General features: G+C 48.1%; 1 protein-coding gene across 1 annotated transcript in view; it reads left to right on the top strand.

Moving 5' to 3' along the window:
- Positions 1-280: 280 nt before the first annotated feature.
- Positions 281-24,465, top strand: part of TXNDC16 (thioredoxin domain containing 16) — a 32,432-nt gene continuing 8,247 nt past the window's right edge. Inside the window, exons 1-15 of the mRNA XM_009705686.1 lie at positions 281-449; positions 1,400-1,482; positions 2,820-2,893; positions 3,704-3,778; positions 4,107-4,228; positions 4,746-4,836; positions 6,600-6,756; positions 8,127-8,293; positions 9,655-9,715; positions 11,079-11,223; positions 11,966-12,112; positions 12,571-12,630; positions 18,575-18,743; positions 19,241-19,377; positions 24,146-24,230. Of these exons, the coding sequence (XP_009703988.1) occupies positions 281-449; positions 1,400-1,482; positions 2,820-2,893; positions 3,704-3,778; positions 4,107-4,228; positions 4,746-4,836; positions 6,600-6,756; positions 8,127-8,293; positions 9,655-9,715; positions 11,079-11,223; positions 11,966-12,112; positions 12,571-12,630; positions 18,575-18,743; positions 19,241-19,377; positions 24,146-24,230 (1,742 nt within the window). The remainder of the gene's footprint in view (positions 450-1,399; positions 1,483-2,819; positions 2,894-3,703; positions 3,779-4,106; positions 4,229-4,745; positions 4,837-6,599; positions 6,757-8,126; positions 8,294-9,654; positions 9,716-11,078; positions 11,224-11,965; positions 12,113-12,570; positions 12,631-18,574; positions 18,744-19,240; positions 19,378-24,145; positions 24,231-24,465) is intronic.

The following is a 24,465-nucleotide window of genomic DNA, read 5'->3' as shown; positions in this document are numbered from 1 at the left end:
AAGGACTGAGGGTCCATGGACTTACAGATACTGCTCAGAGGAAAGAGAATGGCCTTTGCTGTCGTCTTTACAGTTGTCCGAATCACCTGCTCTTCTAGCGACTAATTCATGACGTCCTCGAGATGTTTGTGTCACATCTGGAAATTACAGTCACGCTGCACCTACCTAAGACAGAAAGACACTCATATGCATGTTTGTGTGTATATATATAAAATATATATGTGTTTTTGATTTTCTTTTCCCAGTTGTGACTCTCCTGTGCCTGTAGCTGATAACAGCCATGTCAGCCCAGAGGGACAGATGGGTTTCTTCCTTGTCTTTCCTGCTCTTCTGTGCTTCCTCCATCCCAACGCAGGGAAGTGCGAGGCTGCTGCAGGAGCTGAGCCCCCAGCAGTATTTCAGTAGCTTGCAAGCCGGCAGAGCATCCCTGGCTTATTTCAGCCATAATGGTATGTATTTAACAGTATGCATTTACATCAGCCTGGGTTTTCAGCAAAGGCTTGTGTGAGGGGGTGTGTGAAAGTGGAACAATGAAGAGGCAATTCTTGAGATTTTTAAACCCAAAGTGATTTTGAAGAGCTGGTCGAGCTCAGCTGGCAAATCTGTGTTTGCACAGCTCCAAGCGCTCCTGACAGGCAGACACCTCTTGGGGTGGGATCTTTCTTGGCTGTGTCCCCAGGCAGACTGCTTCAAACCTCTTTGTTAATTTTCTGGATTATTTTCTGGGGGTACCACAGGAAAGAAACCCAGCCTCCTAAGGAGTTATCCCCTCAAAGGGGCTGAGTTTCTCTTCCGTGGTACCTCCTAGGGAAAGGGGGATCCCTGGCATGCAGGGGAGCGAAGGGTTGTCAAGAATTAGAAGGAGATCCTTGGCCTTGTCTTTCTTGTTCTGCTCCTCCATGACCCCCAGGTATGGTTTCCCAGAAACATCGGTGTGGGCTGAGACACCAACACAGCTCCCACGTCAGCATTGATAGCCTGGGTGTATTAGAAAGGCAGGAGGGGAGATTGCGGGCATTCATGTTGTTGCCTGTAGTTAGTTTTGTTTCAGTAAATACCTTACTCTCTGAGTAAGAGCAAGCCCATCTTGTGTCAAGCACTGTCTCCATGCATGGCAGGAGGATGCTCTTGGTGCCCAGCACAGCAGCATCCATCTGACAAAACCAGTCCCAGTCCTTCTGTCTCCCCCAGCCACATCCCCGCAGGCCCTTCTGCCAGCAGTGTGCCACAGCTCCCTGTTTGCCCTTAGGTCTGCTCAGATGTCCCAGGGATGTTTGCATGGGGACCTTAGCATGCTGTTACCATGCCAGAGCACAGACAGGGCTTGCCCTGAAGCTATGCTCATCTGCTTCAGCTGTAAGGGGAAGGGATGGAAAGCAGGGGTTTTTATGTGTTTCAGTTTCTCCTGGTGCCCAGCCTTTCTTGGAGCAGATTGAGAACTCGGCCGAGGCCCTCCAGGACTATGGCATTTCGGTGGTGAAGGTAAATGGGGACCAGGGGTGGGACAGGCTATTTCTGCAGATTATTTCTGCAGGGCTTCCCACGGGGTGGACAGAGCCACCCTGGGGACTGACAGCAGTGGGACACCACAAGAAAGCAGATGTTGGCAGAGCAGGGCATCCCATTTAATCCCTTGCCCTGGCCTTACATCTGCTGCTTGTGGGTTGCCTGCAGGAGACGGGCAAGTTCCTGTGTCCCAGAGAGTCTTGATGTTGTGCTTGTGTCTCCAAACACAGCGAAGCAGAGGATGGGCAGTGCTGTGGGTCAGGCAGGGGCAACCCTGAGCTGCCCCTGGCCTCCCCGTTCAGGCTCAGTAGATGAACCTGTGCACTATGATTTGCATTCATGGATTTAGAGGACATTGGCTTTAAACTGGAAGAGGGAAGATTTAGATGAGAGATCAGGAAGAAATTCTTCCCGGTGAGGGTGGTGAGGCACTGGCAGAGGTTGCCCAGAGAAGCTGTGGCTGCCCCATCCCTGGAAGTGTTCAAGGCCAGGTTGGATGGGGCTTGGAGCAACCCGGTTTGGTGGGAGGTGTCCCTGCCCATGGCAGGGGGTTGGAACCAGATGGTCTTTAAGGTCCCTTCCAACCCAAACCATTCTGCGATTTAGCTACTCACATTTTCCCTGCAGATTGTTCTTTTTCATGGGCAACCCCACGTTCCAGGCTTAGCTGGCCTCCTGGCAGCTACGTGGGGTGTGTGGAGTTGCCTGGTCATTGCTGTGTACCCAGGGGCATGGCACAAGGAAGAGTATGATCCCCAGCGTGCTGCACAGGAGGGCATCAGCCCGCTCGTCTCATTCGGGTGGGACTTGCCCAACTCCCTCCAGAGCTCCCTCCTGCCAGCTCAAACTGCAAAGAATGCTGGATGGGATTGGTTCACTTCTTTCCAATTCAATGCCATAAATATTTCATATAAAGGGATTTTTAGCTGAAACTTTATGCCGATTTAGGTGAGAGAATTACGAATTCAGGCAAGTGTAATTACATTAAAAGAAGTGCTTATATATATGTGTATGTATTTAAGTTCGTCCAGATACAGGCTGGATTTAATAAGCAAGCACCAATCTGACACTCTGAATATGCTGGGCAGACCACAAGATTTCTTGATCCCATCTGACCCAAATCAGGCAGGCTGAGCTGGAGAACTGAAGTACAAACTCCAGTCCCCATCTCTTGACTCCATTTTATTGTATTTTTTCTCCCAGCAGGTTTGGGAAGGCTGTGTTCACACTCTTGAATGGAAGAAAACTGTAGTGCTGTATGTTTGTAGTCATTTGTGGAGCTGAATGTCTAATTACACGCTTTCAATGTCTAGGTTAATTGTCCCAAAGAGGATGTCTCAAGATACTGTGGAAAAGAAAATGCACTAAGGAAAGCCTACCTGTTCAGGTGAGAGGGGCTTTCTGGGCACCACACTGTGATTGCTTTCCAGTGCAAATGTTTGAAGGAAAGGCTGTGAGAGATGAGAGGTCTCTGTGGAGGAAGAGAAGAGCCGTGAGAACATACAGAGTTTAGCAAAAAATACCCCTGAAAGTTCCAACACAGGCAAAGTAAATGCTTTGTCCTCGGTGTGAATCCTCCCGTCCTGCCCCATGCTCCTTTGAGCATCAGTGGGCTGTGCTGCTGCAGGAAACCAGGAGAGAAATCCTCAGTCGGTGGTCTTCTGTCCTTGTGGCCACCACCAAGTCCTTCAGAGTTACACTCAGACCACCAGATTTTGGGTCTAGTCCTTGAAAGAAACACTCTTTGGTGCTCTTCCTATCGATGCGGTTAGCTCGTCTGCCCTGGATGCGAAGGTTTAGCTCTTGGTCTCTCCATGGGCTGTCAACTGGAAGCTTCTTCGTGTATCGGCTCAGTTCTCATTGACTGTTGTACATGACCCACAGAAATATTTCCTCTGGTGGTGAGGGACTGCACGGTGATGCTTGGTATATTGAGACCTTCTGTCAGTCTGCGCTAGGCTTCTCACCAACAGTCCCCAGAAGCCGAGTGAAACGGCAGTGACGGAGGTGACTTCACTAAAACAGCATTGCCTGGACATCTAGTCCTACGAAATCTCCCAAATTCAATCCTGATGTTTTCTTTCCAGCCATAGCTGCCAGCATATACCTGGAAGTATTCAACAGAGTGAAAATGAAATTAGTAGGTGTAGCTGATCTTTCATAGTTTCTTTGGTGATACTCTTTCTTCTCTCCCTAGAGGTAATGTGCTGATCAGAGAGTTCCCCACCGATGCCTTGTTTGACGTGAACTCCATTGTTGCTAACGTTTTGTTGTAAGTACAGACCAAATGCATCTCTGTGAAATCCCTTACTTTCCATTTTCGCTTGTTGATACAAAGTTTTGCATAGGTACAAACCCCACGTATTGCCGAGGCCGCTCACAGCCAAGTAGAAGGCTGCTTCTGTCTTTGGTATGGTTTGACACTGTTGAATCTATGCCCTTGAGATGACTCGCCAGCACACACCTGGGCAGCTGTATTTGCCTGTGAATTTTCAATCTTCAATCTGGAATTTTACCTTGTTTTTCCCATCACAGTTATGTGGCTGCAAATTCACTCTTAAAAGAAAACAGTTGCTAATGAGTTTTTTCTGACTCCTCAGTGCCCTGCTCTTTAATGAAGTTAAATACGTTGAAACACTGGCGGATCTTCAGAACGTTGAAAACGCATTGAAAGGGAGGTCGAACATGGTCTTTGCCTATGTACCAGCTACTGGCACAGCAGGTATTAACACTCAGCTTTTCTTCTTTGCTCTCCTCCCAGAGCCTCTTTTACTAAGGTGCAAGGGAGCTGGGTTTCTGACCCCAAATCCTGCAAATGGAGAATCAAGGAAACTTGATAGGGCCACCCAGACATGAGTTCTCCACCTCTGTATGTCTTGCTGTGTTTCCGAAGGGATCAGTCACACCAGAAAAATTTTGCTGGGGGCATAAACTTTCAGAGATGGACTTGAGAGGGAAAGCAAGCCAGCGGTTACTGTCTTGAAAAATAAATAAACCCATAGGCAGATCTCTGGTTATGCAGTAGGATGGATTCACGTACACCACCTGTGTGTTTACTGGGGACCAGCAACTGGGTCCAGCTCCAGTTGCTCGGTTACCTTCACACTGTGTCTTCAGACAGCTGTGACTTTTTACCGAGAGTTTCTGAAAGCCTGGGCGTTGATATTTACAACTAGGAAGGATGAAGAGGGAGATCTGGAGGGAGCTGCGATGAATTTATCTTGCCTTTCTCTTTCCAGAGCACAGAGCTGTGATGGAGGCGGCTTTTGTCTATGGGACTGTCCACCAGTTTGTTCTGACAACGGAGGCAACACTGTTGAAAGACACTGGGTATGTCTGAGCACGCACCCACCAGGTAGAGCTGCTCCCCTGCACTGTTGGCTTCACTCTTGGTTTCTCAGATTCCCATGTCCACTCTGGGATGGTATTAGGATGTTATGCCAAGGGTGGACAGTCAGATCTGTTTTGCTTTTTCAAAACCAACGGCTGCTTGTGTTCCGGGACTTGGGCTGGCCATACCATTTGTGACTGTTCATTGAACGGGAGTTTATAGGAGAAGAACCCACTGTTTCATTTCCATAACTTATTGATCAAACCTTAGCCATGGGTTTTCAGGAGGGCTGATACAGCTGATGTTATAGTCTTAAAACACTCAGCCTTGTGCTTTGATGGTCAAATCTGGCCAGCTGAGAAGGGTAAGAACTGCTATAGTGGGTCGGAGCAAAGCCCACCCAGCTCCACATCCTACCTCTGCAGTGGCCACAGGTGCTTCCCAAGGCGTACGAGGAAATGGATGTGTGTTGCCTGCAGCCTCCCATCTTCTGGCAGTCAGAGGTTTCGGGGCTCTCAAAATGGGAGCCGAACCTGTATCGTGGTGTTAACAACCACCAGAATTTTTTAAACACGTTTTTACTTTTCATCTTGGCAACTTCTGGCAGCAGTGAGTTCTGCAGGTCAGCTCGTGTATTTGGGACTTCCCACCCGATGGCTTCACTGGAGCTGGTCAGTTGAGGCCAACCCCTTCTTCCCACACGGGAGGAGCTGCATTAGAAGGGCAGATCCTTCAACATGACTTGCTGCTGTTGCGACCTACTGCAGTCAGGGAACTGAGAGGGAGAAAGGTGCCAATATCACATAGCAGGTTGCATCTTCAGATGTAGAACCATTTGCCTGCTTTTGCAGGTGACACCAGGGTGGGCACCAAAGCGGTCCTTCCCCGAGGTGCCATCCCATCCTTGCAGGATCATGACATGCAGGGACAGCGTTTTGTGGCTGCCACTAGATGGCACGGTTGTCGTTTGGACAGAAATTGGCTTTATTCTCCATAAAGCAGAGAGGACACCAGCCAGCAGGCCGTCTCCTTAGCAGATGAAATGGTGGTAGCTTCACCAACATGAATAGTTTTCAGCCAACCGGGCCAGCAGGCTTTGAGGTCTTAATGCTAAACTTTACTCTTCCATGGAGAGATCTTAAAACCTTTTACAAAGAAGGTGATCCCTGGTTTAGAGGTGGGCAATGGGTGCGTAGGAAAAGGAACGTGACTTCCCAAAGTTAACCCACTGGCCGACACCAGTGGTGGTATCAGAGCAGGAACGACTAACCAGGGGACCATGCAGAGAACTCGATCTCACCGCTTCCTTTGGCACAGCCAAAACCAATGCTGTTCAAAAGGTGGGATATGCCTTATACGGTCTGTAAGATGTCATCAGTGAGGTAAAAGACATGAGCAAAGCTGTAGACTTCAGCTCTCCTCGTCCTGCCAGGGCCTCCACTGCAATGTCATAGCTGGTCCCACTGAGAAAAGCTTAATTTGTGTCCTTGAACTGGGCCAGCTGTTCTGGGGTGGAGATCACTTACATCTGATGAGCCAGGGTCTTCATTAGATGTTCAGCACAATTCTGAAAGGCACCTGAACACAGTTGTTCCTGTCGGTATAAGGGCTCTTGAAGAGGTCCCACAAGCCTGCCAAAGCCTGACCTTGAGGATCATCTGCCCTGTAAAACATATCAGCAAACATGAGCATTCTGTCGGGGCATTTTAAAACCCTGTGGTAGATGCCTAGTTCAGCATGGGTTTTGTTTTCTGTCTCACAGCAATGATGAACCTGATGTGTCATCTGCTTGGCTGTTGTTCTGCCACTGCCAGCAGGCCACGGACCTGGAACAGCCCTGCAGGAGAACAGCCATGGGGCAAGCTCTGACGATGCTCAACATCCACAGGCACCTCAAGCTCATGGGGGCTCCTCTGGTGGTATGACTGGGAAAGGGGAGCCTCTTGGGCTGGGGGCATGAGGGATGTGAGGATGAGGGAGATGTGAGCAGAGGGCAAGACTGAGCATCAGAATCTGCCCCTTCCCCATGAAGTTAATGGCAAAGCTCCCAGGTTGGGTCCAAGCACGGAACAGGCGTGGGACTGGATGGGAGCAATGCTCTGTTGCACTGCTCAGCTTGCTTAGACCTTTCCAGGGAGCCCTGACACCAATGTGTGCTCCTCTAGTTGTCTGTAAGCACCCTGAGTGGGAACAGGATGGAAGTGCCCCTTGGACTTTGCTGGAACATATAGAATAGGATAGGATAGGATAGAATAGAATTAGAAGAGAAGAGAATCATTCAGTTGGAAGAGACGTGCAACGATCATCTAATCCAACTCCCTGACCACTTCAGGTCTGACCAGAAGTTAAAGCACACTATTAAGGGCATTGTCCAGATGTCTCTTAAACACTGACAGGCTTGAGGCATTGGGCACCTCTATCTGAAGCTTGTTCCAGTGTTTGACCACCCTCTCGGTAAAGAAATACTTCCTCATGTCCAGTCTAAACCTCTCCTGGCGTAGCTTTGAACCGTTCCCACACGTCCTATCCCTCGATGTCAGGGAGAAGAGCTCAGCACCTCCTTCTCCACATCCCTTGCTCGGGAAGCTGTGGAGAGCACTGAGGTTGCCCCTCAGCCTCCTCATCTCCAAACCAGACAAATCCAAAGTCCTTAGCATCAGCAGCACCCTGGGGAGTTCGATATCAATCATTAATGCCTTGGTGAGCACAAGGACCAGGAGGTTCCCTCCTATCTCCTCTTCCCATGGGGCAGTGAACTTCAGCAGGCCTCCAGTTCCCACTGGTGGCATCTCTGCCCAGTCAAAAGGATGGGTGGGTAAACTGGGAAGTGCCTCCTTCAGCCAACCTCCTGGGTTAGACCCACGGAGGGAAGGCACTTCATTCAGCAGGTCCGTGCTGTCATGAAGCAGCATGGCCAAGGCAGGAAGGGAGAGGATGCCAACTCTTGCGTGTTGCAGCCAGGGTTTTCAAACTGCCCCGGGGAATGGATGCCAGGTAAATAAAAATTAATGGAGATTTGACATCTGGAGTTGCTAAGTCACAAAGAACATGCATAATAAAGCCTAGGTTCTTAACAGGGAGGGTCATAACAGGTTGGAACAGTTTAACCGGGGTTGTGTGGGTTCTGCTTTGGTGGATGTTTTAGAATCAGGGTTGGAGGCTTTTTCTCAAGGGTCTCCTTATTTCTGTGGCTGGGAAATATGTGGTGGCTTGGGCTGTGCAGGAGAAGAGCTGAGGTACCTTTAATAGTGTGGAGATGTGCTGCAGTGTAACCATGTCTCTTCTCCAGACAGAGGTTGCTGAGGACCCAGAGAAGGTTTCCACCATTCACTTGCAGCTTGGGCTGCCACTCGTGTTCATCCTTAGCCAGAAAGAGACCTACGAGGCTGACAGGAGGACAGCAGAGTTTGTGGCCTGGCAGCTCTTGGGGAAAGCAGGAGTTGCCCTTTTGTCCAGGTATTTGCTCTCACGTCTTTTGGGGTTCTCCTTGCTTTTTGTGGTGTTTCTGAGCTCAATTACCCCACCGCCAGGAAGATACTCGGTGGGCTTACTCACATTTGGATGAGAGGCAGTAAAAGTAGGCTATATAGGACAAGAGTAGGCTTGATAGAGGACAAGAGGAAACGGTCTCAAGTTGCGCCAGGGGAGGTTCAGGTTGGATATTAGGTAGAACTTCTTCACTGTAAGAGTCGTTAGGCATTGGAACGGGCTTCCCAGGAAGGTGGTGGAGTCACCATCCCTGGAGGTGTTCAAAAACTGTTTAGATGTGGTGCTTCGAGACATGGTTTAGTGGGTTTAGTGGGCATGGTGGCATCAGGTATACGGTTGGACTTGATGATCTTTGAGGTCTCTTCCAACCATAATGATTCTATGATTCTATATCCTGCAAGAGGATGTCACATTTAAGGACTTGCCCAGAATCAGATTAGTTTGGTTTCAGACTGGCTGGAAGTATCAAAATGTTTGAGTCTTTCACTAACTTAGAAGTGAAAAAACAGTCAGACTAGGAGAGATTTTGGAAAAGAAACTTAGCACAGATGGAAAGCTTGTATTTTGCCCTCAAATTAAGGGCAGAAGGAGATTCAGTAAGGTCTCCGCTCAATAAGCGATGCCTCCTCAGTCAACAAAGGCTCTCTGAGGTAGACCAGCATGCTTGTTCCCCAGGAGGACAGGAGACATGTTTGTGTAGAGCAGCTGTGCTATGGAGATCTGGCATCCTCCGCAGTTGACTGCCAGTTACTTGTCTCTGATCCATGAGCTCAGGAGCAGGCTGTGTACACCAGACTGGCTTGGATTTGCAAATGCTTCCGTGGTGTCTTGCCAAAGGAGATGTGCAACCCCCGTAGGCATGGTTGCATGGCTTTTGGGGATGTCCACCGACAGCTGTGGAAATGGGAGGAGATGGAGGAAGGATGGGTGTGGGCTGTCTTATTGCAGCTTTCTGCCACCATGGTACCTCCCTGTATGGAGGCACTTCTTGGCTGCATTTACTCATGAGCTGAAGTCCACCAGCAGATGAGCTGTGCTGGGATGTGGGTACTGGTGCGTGAGCAAAGACCCAAATCACAGAAAGGGAACCCAAACCCCTTGCGAAATAGGCACGTTTTGCAGTGCGATCCCACCAGAAGGTCACTTGGAGCCTATTTCTCCACCACTGACATAGATTCTGGATTCCTACAAGTTCTTGGGGGCCCTGAAGCACGACTCTGTGAGAACGTGGTGCTGCTGAGGGAGGTGGGCTTGTCGGCCAGGCAGGCTGAACGGAGAGGGTGACCTTGCACATCACACCATCTAATGTTCACTTTGTATTTTGGAAGGGACCTCGTAGATTTGAACATTCTGCTCCGGGCCAACGTTGCTCTCAAGACACCAGATGAGGTTAGATGCTGGATTTCTTTGTTGTACAACTCTTATTCCCCAATCTGGGTATGGTGCTCTTTAGAGGTGTTGGGCTGTTGCTCGACTCCGTTGTTATTTGACAGCCTTCCCAGAAGTTCAAGGGGAAGTGCCTTTCCCTAGATGGATGTGTGTATTGGGAACTGCCCAAGTTTGGTAACGCAGAGCAATTGTGCTTGCTGGTAAGATAAAATACTTAGTTTATTTTAGGTTCAAAACGTAGGGTGACATCTCCATTAGACCTTGAGGCAACATCAAGGTTGTGAACTACCTAAGGTAGTAGTCCAAGTGCAAATTCCCCGAAGATTCGGACTTCTAAAGGCCCTTGCCTCCTTAAGAAAGATGCTCAAAAGATGGGAAAGCAGATGAGTGTGAAACTAAGAGCAAACAACCAAAGGTCTGTGCTGAACTGATGTAACCAAATGCCTCTGGCAGTGATCTGGGAAAAGGGCAGGGTGTAAGTTAAATGAGGCTGATCAAGATGAGCTAAACTCTGGAGGGACCTGACCCAGCTTGTGAGGCAAGATGGAATTCGGTGCTGACAAATGCCAGGGAGCGCATGTTGCCCCAGATTGCCTGAACTGTCACACTTGTGATTGCAAAGATACAGGATCAGACCTGAACCTGAGCATCCCCTGAGGGCTTCCCATGCCCTGGTGAGAGATGTGCATGTTGTGTTTCTCCTCTTGGAGCCAATGGGAGGTACCAGCAGTTTGTCATTTCCCTCAGTTCATTACAAAATTCATTTTCTCTGAAGTGCCTTTTGCTGAGAGAGTGCCAGAACTGGTTTTAAGCCCACAAAGTCTCATTTCTGAGAAATACTTTTCTTTCCATGCGTTGGCAGCCCGTGTACGCTTGGGAACACTCTTCCTGCTTGAGCTTCACGAGATAAAAGATTTTTTTGTGCCGGTTTCCCAGGTTGTGATGGGCTACTCTGACCCAGCCTGACCCCTCTAGAGAGGGGAGAACAGCCGAATGGACCCTGCACCTCCCCGCTGTCCTTCACTATTTCGCTATTGGGCTTTTTCTTGCAGTGGTAGATCTATATTAAGATGCTGGGAGGTGGAGCGGGTGTTCACTTTCACCACTCCAGGCACAAGATCCCACGTAGCCACAATTACTTCCTCGCAAGGAAACGTCAGTCTCGAGTTGGGAAGAACTCATGCACAGGTGAAATTGGGCCAAAGAAACACACCCTAGATTTTTGGCAGCTTTAGGAATCTGTTGATATACCCCAAAAATAAGGAGTTGGATGATAGTGCCCCATCAGCCTTGAGTTTGCTTTGCTGACAGAATAGGCAGAGAGTGATGTTTTACTCCCAGTGATTTATTCTGTTTTCTTTAGGGAGTGCCAATCAAATACCTGGTCTTGGAAGACACTGATGAAGTTATAACCCTGGTGGAAGATAAGAACAAAGTTGAACAAATTCAGGAGGATGAAGAGGAGGAGGAGGAGGAAGATGACGATGAAAAAGAGAATAACAATCAAGGTGTGCAACTAAATAGTGAAAAGCTGATTATCATCAGGTAGGGCATGCAATCAGCATCTGCTAGAGACGTGCAGGCATATGTTAAAGCATTAGAGAACGCTTTTGCAAATCCAAGGCAAACCGTCACAGTCACATCACGGTTGTACAAAGTGGCTCTTTCGTTCTCTGCAGAGAGAACTGGAGTCTCATGACAGACAGGCATAATTTTTAGGGGAAACACCAGGGAGAAAAATCAGGAGTTTAAAGTGGGGTTAAAGTGCACCCAACGCTGTCTCCTCTTCAAGCATCAGAAGAAGAGCCTCAGAATTATCAGTCCCTTTGGAAAGGTTTGAGACATGTTTTTGTAAGAGCTGTTCCAGACTTGCCTTCCCCAGGGAGAAAACACTGGCCCTTGCAACGTGTCCTTGAAAACGCACTTGTTTTCCATAGAAAATTGGGTTTGTTTTCTGAAAAAAAGTGACGCAGGATCCTAGAGGAGCCGACATGCTTAAAGAATGGCATTCAAATCAGAGGGCACGACTGGTGTGAGATGGCATAAGTGCATTTGGATGAGTTTGTGTATGTGCCTGTGCCTCCACTCCCTCGTACGAGGCAGTGACTTAGCCCCCCGCTGACAGTCACCATCTCCCTGCTGAGAGGTGCTGGCTTCCAAAAACATGCTGCTGGGGTGACAGAGGGGGCTGCAATTCCCTCTACCCTGTGTGCCTGCCTGTGTTCATGTCCGGCTGTGGGTTCCTTGCAGACATTCAGGATGATCAGGTGGTGGAAGCCGTTTCCAGGGACAAGAAACGAGAACTGCCCCTGGAGCAGATCCTTGTCCTGACAGAGGAGAATTTCTACTCTGCCCTCTCGGAGAATGCCCAGACAGTGGTGCTGTTTTATGCCAGCTGTGAGTATGAAATGTGGCCTGCATCTCCCTTCTCTAAGCTTGTGCTGCTCATCATGCTTTCTGTAATACGGTGATCCTGTAGACAAGTTTAAACGATAAATAAGTGCTGTATCTTGCCCCTTGGCCATCCACCCACCATTAGCAGCCAGATTAAATCAATTCTCATTGACTGATAACGTGTGAAGACAGTATCTCTCAGTATAGAAGATATCAATGTTCATAAGTTTTTAACCTTCATTTTACCGGAATAAGAGGGGAAATTGTGGTAGCATGGGCTCATGGGGTAGCCTAGACAACCTGGTTGCTGTCTGCAGCACAAAAGCATAAAGTCCAATTTTCCGTATTTATTTCAAGTCTTTCAGAGCTTGAAGCACCTTAGGATGCAGAGAGTCGTAACGTGACATTGTCAGCGAGCAAAGTGGGTCTGATCTGTCACTTGTGTCTCTCCTGTGTTTCAGGGGAGGCAGTGTCCCTGGCAGTGCTGCGATCTTACACCGAGGTGGCTGATGACCTGAAAGGTAAGGTGCCGCAGGTCTGAGTGCTTTACAGCTGACACGCACCTGCCCTGGCCATAGGAACCAGAAGACTGGGAGGATATTGGTGGTACCTCACACCGTCACCCAGAATATACTCATTTTTTCCCCTCAAACTCTTAAGGAAGGTATACCCACATCAGGTCGCTTAGGAAGAGTCCTTTGTTTGTTATTTAGGGATCTTTGCAGTCCATTTGTGCCTCTGTAAAGTCGTGGGACCGGGAGTGCAGCATGGGACTTCTGCAGTTGCCTTATGTTGTTGATGTAAACTGGTACACACCAACTGCCCCAACTGCCTTGCAGCTGAGATGGCGATGTTGGTGGGCACAGTGACAGCATGGTGCATGATGGTGATGGTGGTGGGCACCACGAGTGAGTGATGTATGATGGTGTTGATGATAGTGAGGGTGGTGGGCACCATGAGTGCGTGATGTATGATGGTGATGATGATGGTGATGTTGGTGGGCACAGTGACTGCATGGTAAATGATGATGATGATGATGATGATGGTGGGCATGGTGACTGCGTGATGAATACTGCATGATGAATGCATGAGGAGGGCCAGGGCAGAGCACCAGCGGCAGTGGGTGACACAGGGTGGGCTTTGGAACGAGGAGGGGCAAACAGCAGGCACTGTAGCCTGCATCACGGAAACAGAGTCCTGTTTGTGCCCCTCAGTGCTAGGTCCTGCACAGACCAAGGAGATGCACTACGTGCAAGTCGTTGTGCTGGGTGACACATCAGATCTCCTGTCCTTGGAAGTACTTGATCTGGAAAGGAGTGGTAAATGGCCCCAGCTTTTGTGGAAAGCATGACAAGCAGGTGTGGACAGGCCCAGATCTACGGGGCAGGATGGTGTCAGAGGAAGAATTTACAATGATGGTGCCTTCAGGGCCTGGAGACTGGCTTAATCATAGAATCATAGAATCATTTGGGCTGGAAGGGACCTTTAGAGGTGATCTAGTCCAACCCCCATCACAGAACAACATAAATAACACATGATGGTGAAGAATCAGCAACGCTTAAAGACAGCATGCATTGGTAGTCTGGTAGTAAGGGCAGGATGGAGTGATTCTTGAAGAGGATCTGAGCAGCTCCAATTCAGCTTCATTCAAGTCTTCAACCCTATCCCTCTCTACAGTTAGTGGAGAGAGTTGGGTTCTTCTGCCCATCCATCATTCTTATATGGACTGAATCTCTTCCAGAGATGCCTCTTTCTCCCCCCGGCTGCAAGGGACACTGAGGTGGCTTCATCCCTGACTCATTGCAGCACCATGGGGAAGTCACGTGGATCGGGGCGAGTGAATCTGAGTGAGAGCTCTTCTGGCACCCCTGGAGTTGACTGGTGCCTTCTTTTAGTTCTTCTTCTTCACAGAGTCTGCAGGGGACCCAGCCAGCTTTCTGGGAAGCAGATGCAGTGGGATTTGCTTACAAGAAACTCTCCTGGGAATGCTGGGGACAGTGCTGTGGTTTGGATGAAAGTGGTTCTGAATTCATAGTTTGCATGAAAAGAGAGTCACAAGCAGCTTTGATCTGGACTGAAAGCCCAGGAATAAACAGGAAAGCTCGGGGCGGGGGGGGGGTTGCTGTTGGTAGAGTCGTTATTGTGGATTGTTGTTGTTAGAGATGTTATGGTTGTTGATGGTTTGGGGTTTCTTTTAGACTCCCCAGCAGTCAGACCAGCTAGAGGAGCAACCTGGGAGAGTCAGTGGATGAAACCCTGCCAGTGGCCAAACCTCGGCTGATTCTGTGTGGGCAGGCTTTCACCATGTGTTTTTTGAATCATTTGATAACAATCTCGGTACATGGAAGCAACCACAGACAGATTCGCAGCAGAGATTATGAACTGATTGGGGTCAGGGCCTTTCCTCTGTGATCTGTGGGGTCCCACTGAAGACTCCCAGGCCAGATGTGACCTGAGGAATGATTCCAGTCTGCTTTCCCTGCTGCGGCCTCGGCGAGGGTGGAGAATGGCTGCATTAGTGGATCTGGAGATCCTTTGTCTCTGCTGCTGAGGGAGCCTCAGTCCCAGGTGGGCTACCAGGGGAGCTAGAGGACCTAAAAGGATGGGGGTCCCTGGGCTCTCAGTTATGGCCCGGTTGAGGGAAGATACAGAACTCTGGATCAGGAAGAAGATCTTGAGCAATGCAGGACTGAGAATAAAATATGGGGTATGGCTTTGGGGCAATCTCAGCTCCCCTAGAAGCTCTGTCAGTATTCCTGTCGGCTCCCTGGGATGGAGCTTTCTTCGTAAGGGCTGAGAAGGCAAGATCAGCTGTCTGAGGCATGAATCACTCGCTCTAGAGGCACATTTTGAGTTACAGAACCAGGTCCTGCTTTTGATACCAGTTCTTTGTGCAAAATGACACTGAGAATGGGCCATATGAGCTCAAGTGGAAGGGAATGGAGGAGGTTGGAGACTGGAATGACCCTGTGAATCATCCAGTAGCCGAGGGTCAGCAGAACATCACAAAATTAAGTTGATGGCCCCCGAAGTGTTTTCCCTTTGTTGAGAGGTCCAATCTAATAAGAGAGAAAGAGAAGCATCTCTGTCTTGCTGAACTGAGCACATTTTCTGCTCTTGCAGCAAGAGCGTGCCGTTCTCACTGCCGCTGGGCATCACTGCTGCAGCTCGGGTTTTCTTTTGCAAGATAGGAATTTATGGAAGCAGCAGAATGACTTCCAAAAACAAGGGTCTGAAGTTGTAGTTGAAAGGCATGAAAGTCACCTGTGTGATTTAGTGATGTATATTAATGGAACCGAAATCTGAAGTAAGGGTTTAGGAGTCCGTTGTGTGATGCTATCTGGGTAGTCATTTCTTGTTCTGTATTGTATTCCTCCTGTTGAAGTGCAGCACTTCATACATAACTTCTTTTTCATGTTGTAGCCTTTGGACCAGTTCTTCAAGCGAGCTGTTTCTCACACCAGTCCTACCTTCCAAAGGATTAGAAGTTTAAGGAATTCCTGATTTTTCTTGTTCCCTGTAGCACTGATGATTTGTCTGGTCCTGATTTTATAAGACCCGTAGGACAGACGTTCTTGCTGTTACTGGTTTTGGTAGCACCTCGAGTCACAGAAGGGTAGGATCTTGTGTTCCTCTTTCACCTTTCTTCCCATCCAGCAGCTCAGCAGTGACCACAGGGCTGAACAGTCTGTTGCTGAGTTACTCCACTCCTGAAATGGCTGCTCGTTCAGTAATTAATAATGTGATGCAGATTGGGATGGGAGAGTGATCATCCTCTGCAAGGTGTTCCTCAGGCCAGATGCGGCTCCTTCGGAGCACTTTTGGTGCGTAATCCCCTGAGGTAGTATCCAAATACTAAAACTTGTATTTAAGGGACCTGACAGCAACCTTCCAACTCAATTTTAACAAGACCTCAAAGCCCTATTTCCATGTCATTATTTTTCAGAGTTGGGCAAGACACAAGATTATGTGGTAACAGATGATGAGAACCAGCTATACTGGATCAGAGGTGTGAAATAAATCCAGGGGCAGGCTTTGAATTTGAGATGTTTTTTTCAGAGCCTGGAGAATGACACAAACCATTTCTGCTCTCGTGAAGTGTTTTGACAACTCCTGACTGTCGGAGTGGAATTACAGACCCTCAGCTCACTGCTCCCGCTGCTTTTTCTGTACATGAGCTTGACACAAGGCAGAACAGCAGCAAACTCCTCACGTGAGCTGCAAAGCAGAACCTAAAATGAGGGTTGCAGAAAACGGTCCAGTGGGATGCCAAGGCCATAGGGATAGGAACACGTGCTAAGGTCACCTCTGCCTTCACCCTCATCTGTGGAGATGCCTTGCCCATTCCCGGCAGGCACGTTTCTAACCTGCAATTAAAACCCTTCCACAGCTGCTCTGCCAAAAAGACTCAGCTGTGCTTGGTTCTTAGTTACTTGTCTTAATATTTGGGCATGGGTTGTTGCTTGTCTTTGCCCAGCTGGCAACAGAGAGTGATCTCACTGTCTCCTCCAGAGCAGACTTTGCATATTGTTAGATTTTATTGTTTCTTTCTTCCAGGCAATTTCCAATCAAAAGAAACGCAGTTCTTTGGGTTTTTCCTCAGGAGGCACGTCTTCCAAACTTCTGTGGATTCTCTCTCATCTGCTTAAGCCTTTCCAAAAACATCTTTCCCAGCCTGACTTGCTGGGCTCTGCAGAGGTCTCTCCGGGACAGTAGAGCATAATTTTCCTCCCATGTCTTGCAGACACTGTTGAGAGTTCATCCCAGAATGAGCTTTGCCCTTTTCTGCAGCGCTGATGGTATCTGTGCGTCCTGCTTCTCATTACAGAATGCTGCTGTTGTTACACTTTGCCCTTCAAATTGCTTTCTGCCCCTCTGGGCTTGGGATCATTTGCAGATTGGATGTGTGTGTGTTTTATTCCATCAGCCAGGCCTTTAATGAAAATAATCATCAGGATCAAACCCAGGACAGACAGAGAAGAAAGCTTGACTGTTTTATCTGCTGTACTCTTGGGAACTCTTCATCATCTGCCCTGACCCTGGTTTCTGAAGGACACTTTGCAATGATCTGCCTCCGTGTGTGTACTTGTCTCTAGGTTTCATCCCATCTTTCCCATGTAATTCTTGAATCCTGTTCAAACAAATTTAGGGAAGGCATGAAGATTTCGGAGATACGGCATTCCTGCGGTGGGCATGGACGACGTATGGCCTGAGGACTGTACACAGTCCTGCTGGCCTTGGTCAAGCCTACAAGTAGGTAGGAGGCAGCTTAGGTGAGGCTGGCAATCAAGGGCTGGTAGCTAGTGAAGCCGGTGACGGTTCACCTGCCAACTAGTTAGCACAGGCTTAGCCACGGACCAGCAACCGCCTGTACTGGTCTTCGCCCAGCCTGCAGATGAGAGGAAGGCTGATGAGGACAGGCTGGAGTCGCAGACACTGTGTCTTGGGCTCATGGAGAGCAGGCAGGGAACCAACCTTCAACCCTTGAGTTTATCGCTTTGGTGAGACCCATAAAAAGCTTTTTTTAGTATTTTACCCAGGAACCAGAGTTGGACTGACTGCTCTATAATTCCCAAGTGCACTTCCTTTCCCTCTCCCTTACTTCTGAGACTCCTTTTTTAAGGCCCTAAAGGTACCTGCCGGTGGCTTGGAGATGAGCAGCTGGCATGGGTGGGAGAGGGTGAGTGCCATCAGACTGCCAGCTTGTATTACATCCATCTTGCTTACATCACCTTTAACTGCTTCTTGTGTATTTGGCTTCATGCTTTAGGTAGAGCAGACACTTTTCAATACTGGGCACCTTAATAAGTGAAAAAGCCTTGAATGCATCGGCCTCCTCCATGCCAAGCTTTGTCTTCCCTCTTTCCTGTAAGTGAGGGCCTGCATTGTTTCTTTATCTTAGCCTTATTCCGAAGGTATTTCCAGTACCTTTCCTTACTGCCTTTTATGCTCCTGGACAGTTGTATCAGGGTTTCCTGGTGTCCCTTTGAGTAACCAGCCAGATGCGAATGTCTCTGGGTATTTCTTTCCGAGAAGTACGAGATTATTCTCACCATGGTCTGTTTTTTGGATCAGTCCATACCTGCTGGGGTATTTAATACATCCACAGGCTGGAAATAGTTACTATTGGGCTCCTAAGTGTAAGGCATATCCATGAATGATTTCAAGAGGGAGATAGCCTGTACTCAAAGAGATTGTAGATTCGGGGCTGGATTTTGACATCCTGCCCACACAAAGCAGCATTTGGCTCCAGGAATGGTCCAGCAACTTCTCAGCGGTAGCCCACCTGGTCTCGCTCCGACTGCTAGGATCCATAGCCCTGTAAGCTGCATGCCAAAGCAAATAGGAGTTCTGGCAGCGATAGTACAAATGTGTGCAATAATATCCAAAGAAGCTAACAAAAAGCTCTCTTTTTCAACCATTTATTTTTGCATATAATTTATACGTATTTATTTTCCACTCTAGGAACACGGGGGGTTGTGCTCTCTCGGGTAAACTGCTGGGACTGGCCTGACATTTGCACAAAGGAGAATGTCACTCAGTTTCCTACCATCAAGATTTACGAGAAGGGCGAGCGATCAGTGATGTACAATGGCATGTGGGGAACTGAAGAACTGACCAGCTTCATCATGATGTAAGAGTCTGTTAATGAGTCCCCACACAGTAAGACTGGCACATCTGCTAGATGATGGTCTGGATACTTCACCCTCTGTGTAATGGAAATCCTTTTTTTGAAAAATAATGTCAGATCTGATAGGCTTGGTTTGGAAATTAGCTTAATAACTTTTTGTGCTTTTCAGTGTCAGGGAACATCTGTTCTTGGCCAGTGCATCCATCTGTTGTCACTGTCCCTCTCTCTTTGCTGGAATTCCTCTCTGTTATTTTTAATGGAGATCCCAAGGATCTCAGAGCTACCAGGTTGGCTCAGGGCTGTTCTCTCCTCCTCATAACCAGGGCCTTTCTGTGACTAGATGATGTCCTTCCTTCCCAGGCGACTGATTTTTGTCTCTAATGAGTCATAACGGTTGTCATTTTGGGTTGGGGCATTGTTGGATTGAGGTTGCCCTTTTGTCTCGTCCTCCCAAAAGCAAAGAAGAAGGCAGCCCATGTTGTTTCTCTGCCTTTCTGTAGGAGCCGAGTTCCCTGCCCTCTGAAGCTGACCACAATTGATGAAGCAGAAGGATATTTAAGAGGAGAATTTCCATCTGAGCTGTCATCCTATCACCATGCTTCGCTTCTAGGAGTATTTAGCACAGCCACGAGTGAAGGTCAGTGTGGTATTTGTGGGATAAGCACTGAGCTTCATTCCTGATGGGAGAGGCATGATGCCAGGTGCTTGGAAGTTCCTCCGCGTTTCATTTTCTCTAAGTGTGTTTGCTCACATCACAGCCTGCCTGGCACCACCCTTTTTATTTTTGCAAGATGAAGATAGCAGGTGATTGCAGATGTGGGACCTAAGGTCCATATCCTGGCTCAGAGAACATTCGGCTGCCAGGTATCTTTATTCCACCCAGTGTGGTAGCATCTGACAACCCCGACATGGTGCTTGGCGCAGTACAAAACAACAGTGCCCTGGGTGACCTGTCTCTGCAAAGAAATTTTTGCAAATGTTCAATCATCTGAGCTTACCAAGCCACGATTTGTACCTGTTGTCCTTGTTGTATCTCCTGCCCCTCGCCATGAGGAGTTTGCTTCTATCCTCTTTATGAGTACCCTTCAAAGTAGTTGTAGGCTGCCATTAAATCTTTTCTTGGCCTCTGACTGAACAAACCCAGATCCATCAGCCTCTTCTTGTAGTCCATGTACAACATGTCACAGCATATTCTTTTTTAAAGAAAGCCCTTTCCACTATTGGATTAATAATTATCTTGCTGACTCCTCCTGCAAATGTGGTAGTCCCAGTCCTTGCAACCAACACAGAATCCAAACCCTTTTTTTTTTTTAAAAAAAAAAGCAAAGCAGTGACGTAGGTAAAATACAAATTTCTTGCATCAAAAGGAATGAAATGTGAATAACTCAGTGAAATCCACTTGTGGACTTTGAAATAGGTGGGTGCAGCCCCCTCAGTGATGGTTATCAGCTAGAAACGCTAAGCAAAGTTGCTGGAAGGAGTGTTCTGAACGTGTTTGAATTTGTCTGACTTTGTAGGCTCGGTCAGTATAGTCCTGGTCAGTATAGTCTCTTAGTCCCTGCCCTGTGCTGCAAAGGGTGCTGTTGCTCACTCAGATGCTACTCCGGTATCATTCGTTGCATGCCATAGCCGTGGGCCAGGATCCGATGGGTTTCCACAGCCTTTCTGAAAGAGGGGGAAACGAACCCTAGAGCTACCGTGATTTTTCATGTGACAATCCTATATGTTAACAAGGGAGAGAGGGAATCAAGTCGATCTGGAAAGGGAACATCATGTCATGCTTCAGTCAAATCCACAGTGGAGAGCTAGGACCTTCCAACCCCGTGGTCTCAGTTACCTGCTACCTCTGGGAATTACTGCATTAAAAAAAGGAGAATTTTCTGATCTTTTTTAAGATCAGCATTTCAGACTATTTTTCATTTTGAAGCTCTGTTGTGCCTGTAACTTTGGTTAAAAGCAAACCAAGCTACTTTCTCACATGAGGAGGTCCAGAGGGAAGCCACTGTGCTCAGAGATAAGAACAAAATTAAAAAAAAAAAATAAATCCAGAACCAACCAGAAAACGCTTGGGCTGTGTTCACCGAGCCTGCTGACAGCTAATGCGCCTGCCTTCTTCTGGAGGGTCTCAATCTGTAAATGTAGCAGAGAATCTTATGGATCTCAAAAAACCTTTACTCCCATTTCTCCCTGGTTTTCATCAGCTGAGCTCCAAAATCTTCCCTCTATTCCACATATTCCTCTCTCTGCAGTAGTGGAGCCTGGATTAGCCCCGTGGTAGGACCTTGGACAACGTGGGGATGGTGAGAGGGGTTGATGGAAGGAAGCTGCCCAAATCCGGCTGGACGTGTTTGCTCAGACCCTTTCCTATACAGAAGTTGTTTGTTTTTTTCTGTGCAAACAAGAGTCTTGGAGGTTTCCAGACTGCTCTGTGTGGAGCCTGCAAGATTGCCTCTTCCCTCGGGACACGCTCAGTCTGCAACCTGGAACGGCATCCGCAGTCTGGGGTAACTCAGCCGCAGATGCCCGGGGAGATGAACTACGTGATGCTTTCCCCACCTGTAACCTGTGGGCTGTTCCAGCATCATGCAGAACAACCTGAGGGAGCAGAAAATTGGACCCAGCTCTTCTGGCACCAAACCCAAGCCAGAGTCCGGGGAAACCACATTACAGCTCTTATCAGCCTGTAGACTTACCTGGAATTTCCAATGATTTTATCACGTCAAGAATTCCTGCTCTAACCTGAACCAACAACGTGCCATGTCATTGCCATTTCTAGTTAACTGGAACAGAGCAACGAGATGTCCAGTTAAATAAAACCCTGGCTTTTTTCCAACACTTAGCCTCAGAACTATGTTAAGAAGCCCTTCAGTAGGTCTGAGCTAGAAGAGGCTTGTCGGAAAAATCATTATTAAAATTTATTACAAAGAGGTGAATGGTATTACTAGGACCATGAAGGAGCATTTTCCTGGAAACTTGGAGAACTGATAGGAGGGAAATCTGTTTGCTGTGCAGAAACTGGATGCATACTTGGAAGTAAGACTCTGTCCTAAACCATGCAGCAAATGTTTAAAAATAGACCTATGTTCTGCAAAGCTCTGGTACCATCGTAGGGCTTGTCAGCATCGGTGTAAACCAAGTGAAGGCGGCATGCAAAGATGCTCCAGGTGCTGCTGGAGAGCGTGCTTTCATGAGATGCCTTCTGCTAGAGGGATAAGGGGGGATGCTCAGATCCTGCCTCCGAAAACTCTGCAGGAGCTGTAGACCCTTCTTCATCAGACAGTTTTATTCCTTTTTGTTCCCAAATCCTGCAGTGAAGCTGGGCTTGTGCAATTGACGGCGGCTATCCTGGAAGGCAGCTGGGATTCTGGCTCAAGGCATGTGCTGCATGATCAGGCTCTGCGGGGAATTAAAACAGTGCTCTCAGGAGGGACTAATTTTCTAGGAAATATTTACATAGCTGCTTTAGAAGTGCTTCCTGTCTGTAGTGGAGCTCTGTGAATTTGGGGCGTTTCTTGCCCAGAGCTAAGAGACCGTCGCTGTGAGCTGTTGAGAAATGAAGGCTGGTACGTGGCTCTGGGGCTGGCACAGTCCCCAAAGTATGGAAAAGTTTGAAATTGTGATAGGGAGGGAAGATCTCATCGGGAATGACCCTGATGAAAGGAGTTAAGCCTGGACTCTGCAGAAAGTTGTCCTGATTTAGGAGAGTGTTCCTGCAGCCAGGGCTGCTCCAGGGCAGCACTTCAACACAAGTTTATGTCTCAAGTGAGGGTTTAAAGTTAAATGCCTGTAGAAGGGCTCTCCTGAGGAAGTTTGGATGTGAGCCCGCTCTTTCCACGTCAGGCTGTGTCCTTCAGTGCCTTATGGCACAGGGCGGGCTGATGCTCTGCCCCGTGCCCTTTTTGGCAGTAGCTGGGGTACAGACAATTTCACAAAGGGTTTGTTGGTGAAGTTCTCAGTGGTCCTTGTCAACTGGTCCTATAGGTTGCTTTTCTTTCACATAAAACACATAAAACCAAGTAACCAAAGACCAAAGAGGTGGAAACCAACATCAAACCTATCCAACGGTGGTTTCTGGATATCACAAGATGAACCAGCCAAGCTGTGTCACCGACTTTGTTGTATGTGTGTTGTTTCCTACAACACTGTTTCCTCAGTGAGCCACTCCTTTAAGGATCTAAGCTTCCATTTGGAAAGGAAAATAGTGTAAATGAAAATTTGTGGTTCCCTGTGGTTTCAGGGAAACACAATGGAAAATATGGCTTTGAGAGTAGCTGGAAAGCAGGAACCAAAGAACCAAAAAGTGACCAGTTGTGAGCCAGCCTCAGCCTGCCGAGGTCTGAATCACCGGTCCCAAGAGCTTGGGCTGGCCAGTTGTGATGTGACAGTGAATGTTATGAGGAATGCTAAATAGTGTCTGAATGAGATCTTATTTAAGTTATAAAGCAACATGAATTATGGCTGTATCTGAGATGTAACCTTAATTCATGGGAAAGCCTGACTTCTCCAAAGAGTGTGATTTCTCACTCTCCTGAAGTCAGAAGAGCCTTTTTTGTTGCCTTCAATTGCTCAATACAAAGGAGGAGGGGGAGTGGTGTTGAAATCCACCCCGTTTTCACCCCACCTTTGGCAGCAGCCGTTTTGATCTCTGATCTATAACTATATTTTACAAGCTCACGCACTTTGGCTCGCATGTTCTCACAAAGCTTGTCCCTCCCAGGGATCCAGCTGCCTAAAACTGGGGCTGTTTTATAGAGGCTTAAACCAGCTCTGGAGTCAGCTTCATTTTGGGGCTCTGCTCCCAGTCTCTCAGCACAGATAGATTCAGCTGTGACGGATCGAGAGAGCCCCAACCTGGTCCTTTCCTCCTCATCCTCTACCTGACTTCACCATCTCCATCAGGCGAGTGGGAGACCCTCGCAGTCGCCGCACGTGGGTTTATGCTGAGCCGTGACAGCGGAGGTGCTGCCGTCTCTTTGCAGCTGTACAAAGTGGTGGAGCACGTCGTGTCTGCAAGGCATTTAGCTTTGTGATCCTCCCTGTCCTAGCTGGATGCCTGTAACAGATCCTGCCTGCTTTGAGAAACTGGAAAAAACTAAGAACGCTTATGGATTTTAAGTCTTTAAAGACGTTTCAATTTCCATCTGTGCCTCTGTCGTGCAGATTTTGGAAACTCAGTGCTCATGGATGAGGAGCGAATACTGTTCTCATAGTAGGAACTTTCCTTCTGATCCTTTTGGCCACTGCCAGCTCCTCCTCCCATTAGCCTGTGGACATGAGGCGCATCCATTTCTCATGAGCCAACTGACTGTTTGGGTGTTATGTATGCAGACAGCAATTTGGTTTCCAGGAGGAAGCTGATACTTCTCTTTCTATTGTTTATTTTTGTGTCTTTGTCTTTTTTACAGCCAGGGAAGCTTTCGAAGAGGCAGGAAGCATCTTAAGTGGCCATGTAACAATGGGGATGTATTTTGAAGATGATGCCTTGGCTTTGTAAGTTGTTTCTCTTTTGCTTTGGGGAGAATTCAAACTGATCCACCTTTAGTGAAAACCAAATGCCCTAGAGCAAGTGTCAGTGGCCATGCTGAGTGTTTAGCAGCAGCCCCGAACAGCTACGAGTGACTTAGTTCAGTAGGGAGATTGGTCAGGACTCAGGCAAAGGGAGATGTAGCCCTGACTTTGCCACTGATTTGCAGCCTGTCCATGGTCAACTCATTTAGCCCTGTTG

The sequence above is a fragment of the Cariama cristata genome, unplaced genomic scaffold (assembly GCF_000690535.1).
Source record: "Cariama cristata isolate BGI_N322 unplaced genomic scaffold, ASM69053v1 scaffold8470, whole genome shotgun sequence".
NCBI lineage: Eukaryota > Metazoa > Chordata > Aves > Cariamiformes > Cariamidae > Cariama > Cariama cristata.
Note: the sequence above shows the minus strand (reverse complement) of the source record. Positions and strands in the feature narration are given on the sequence as shown.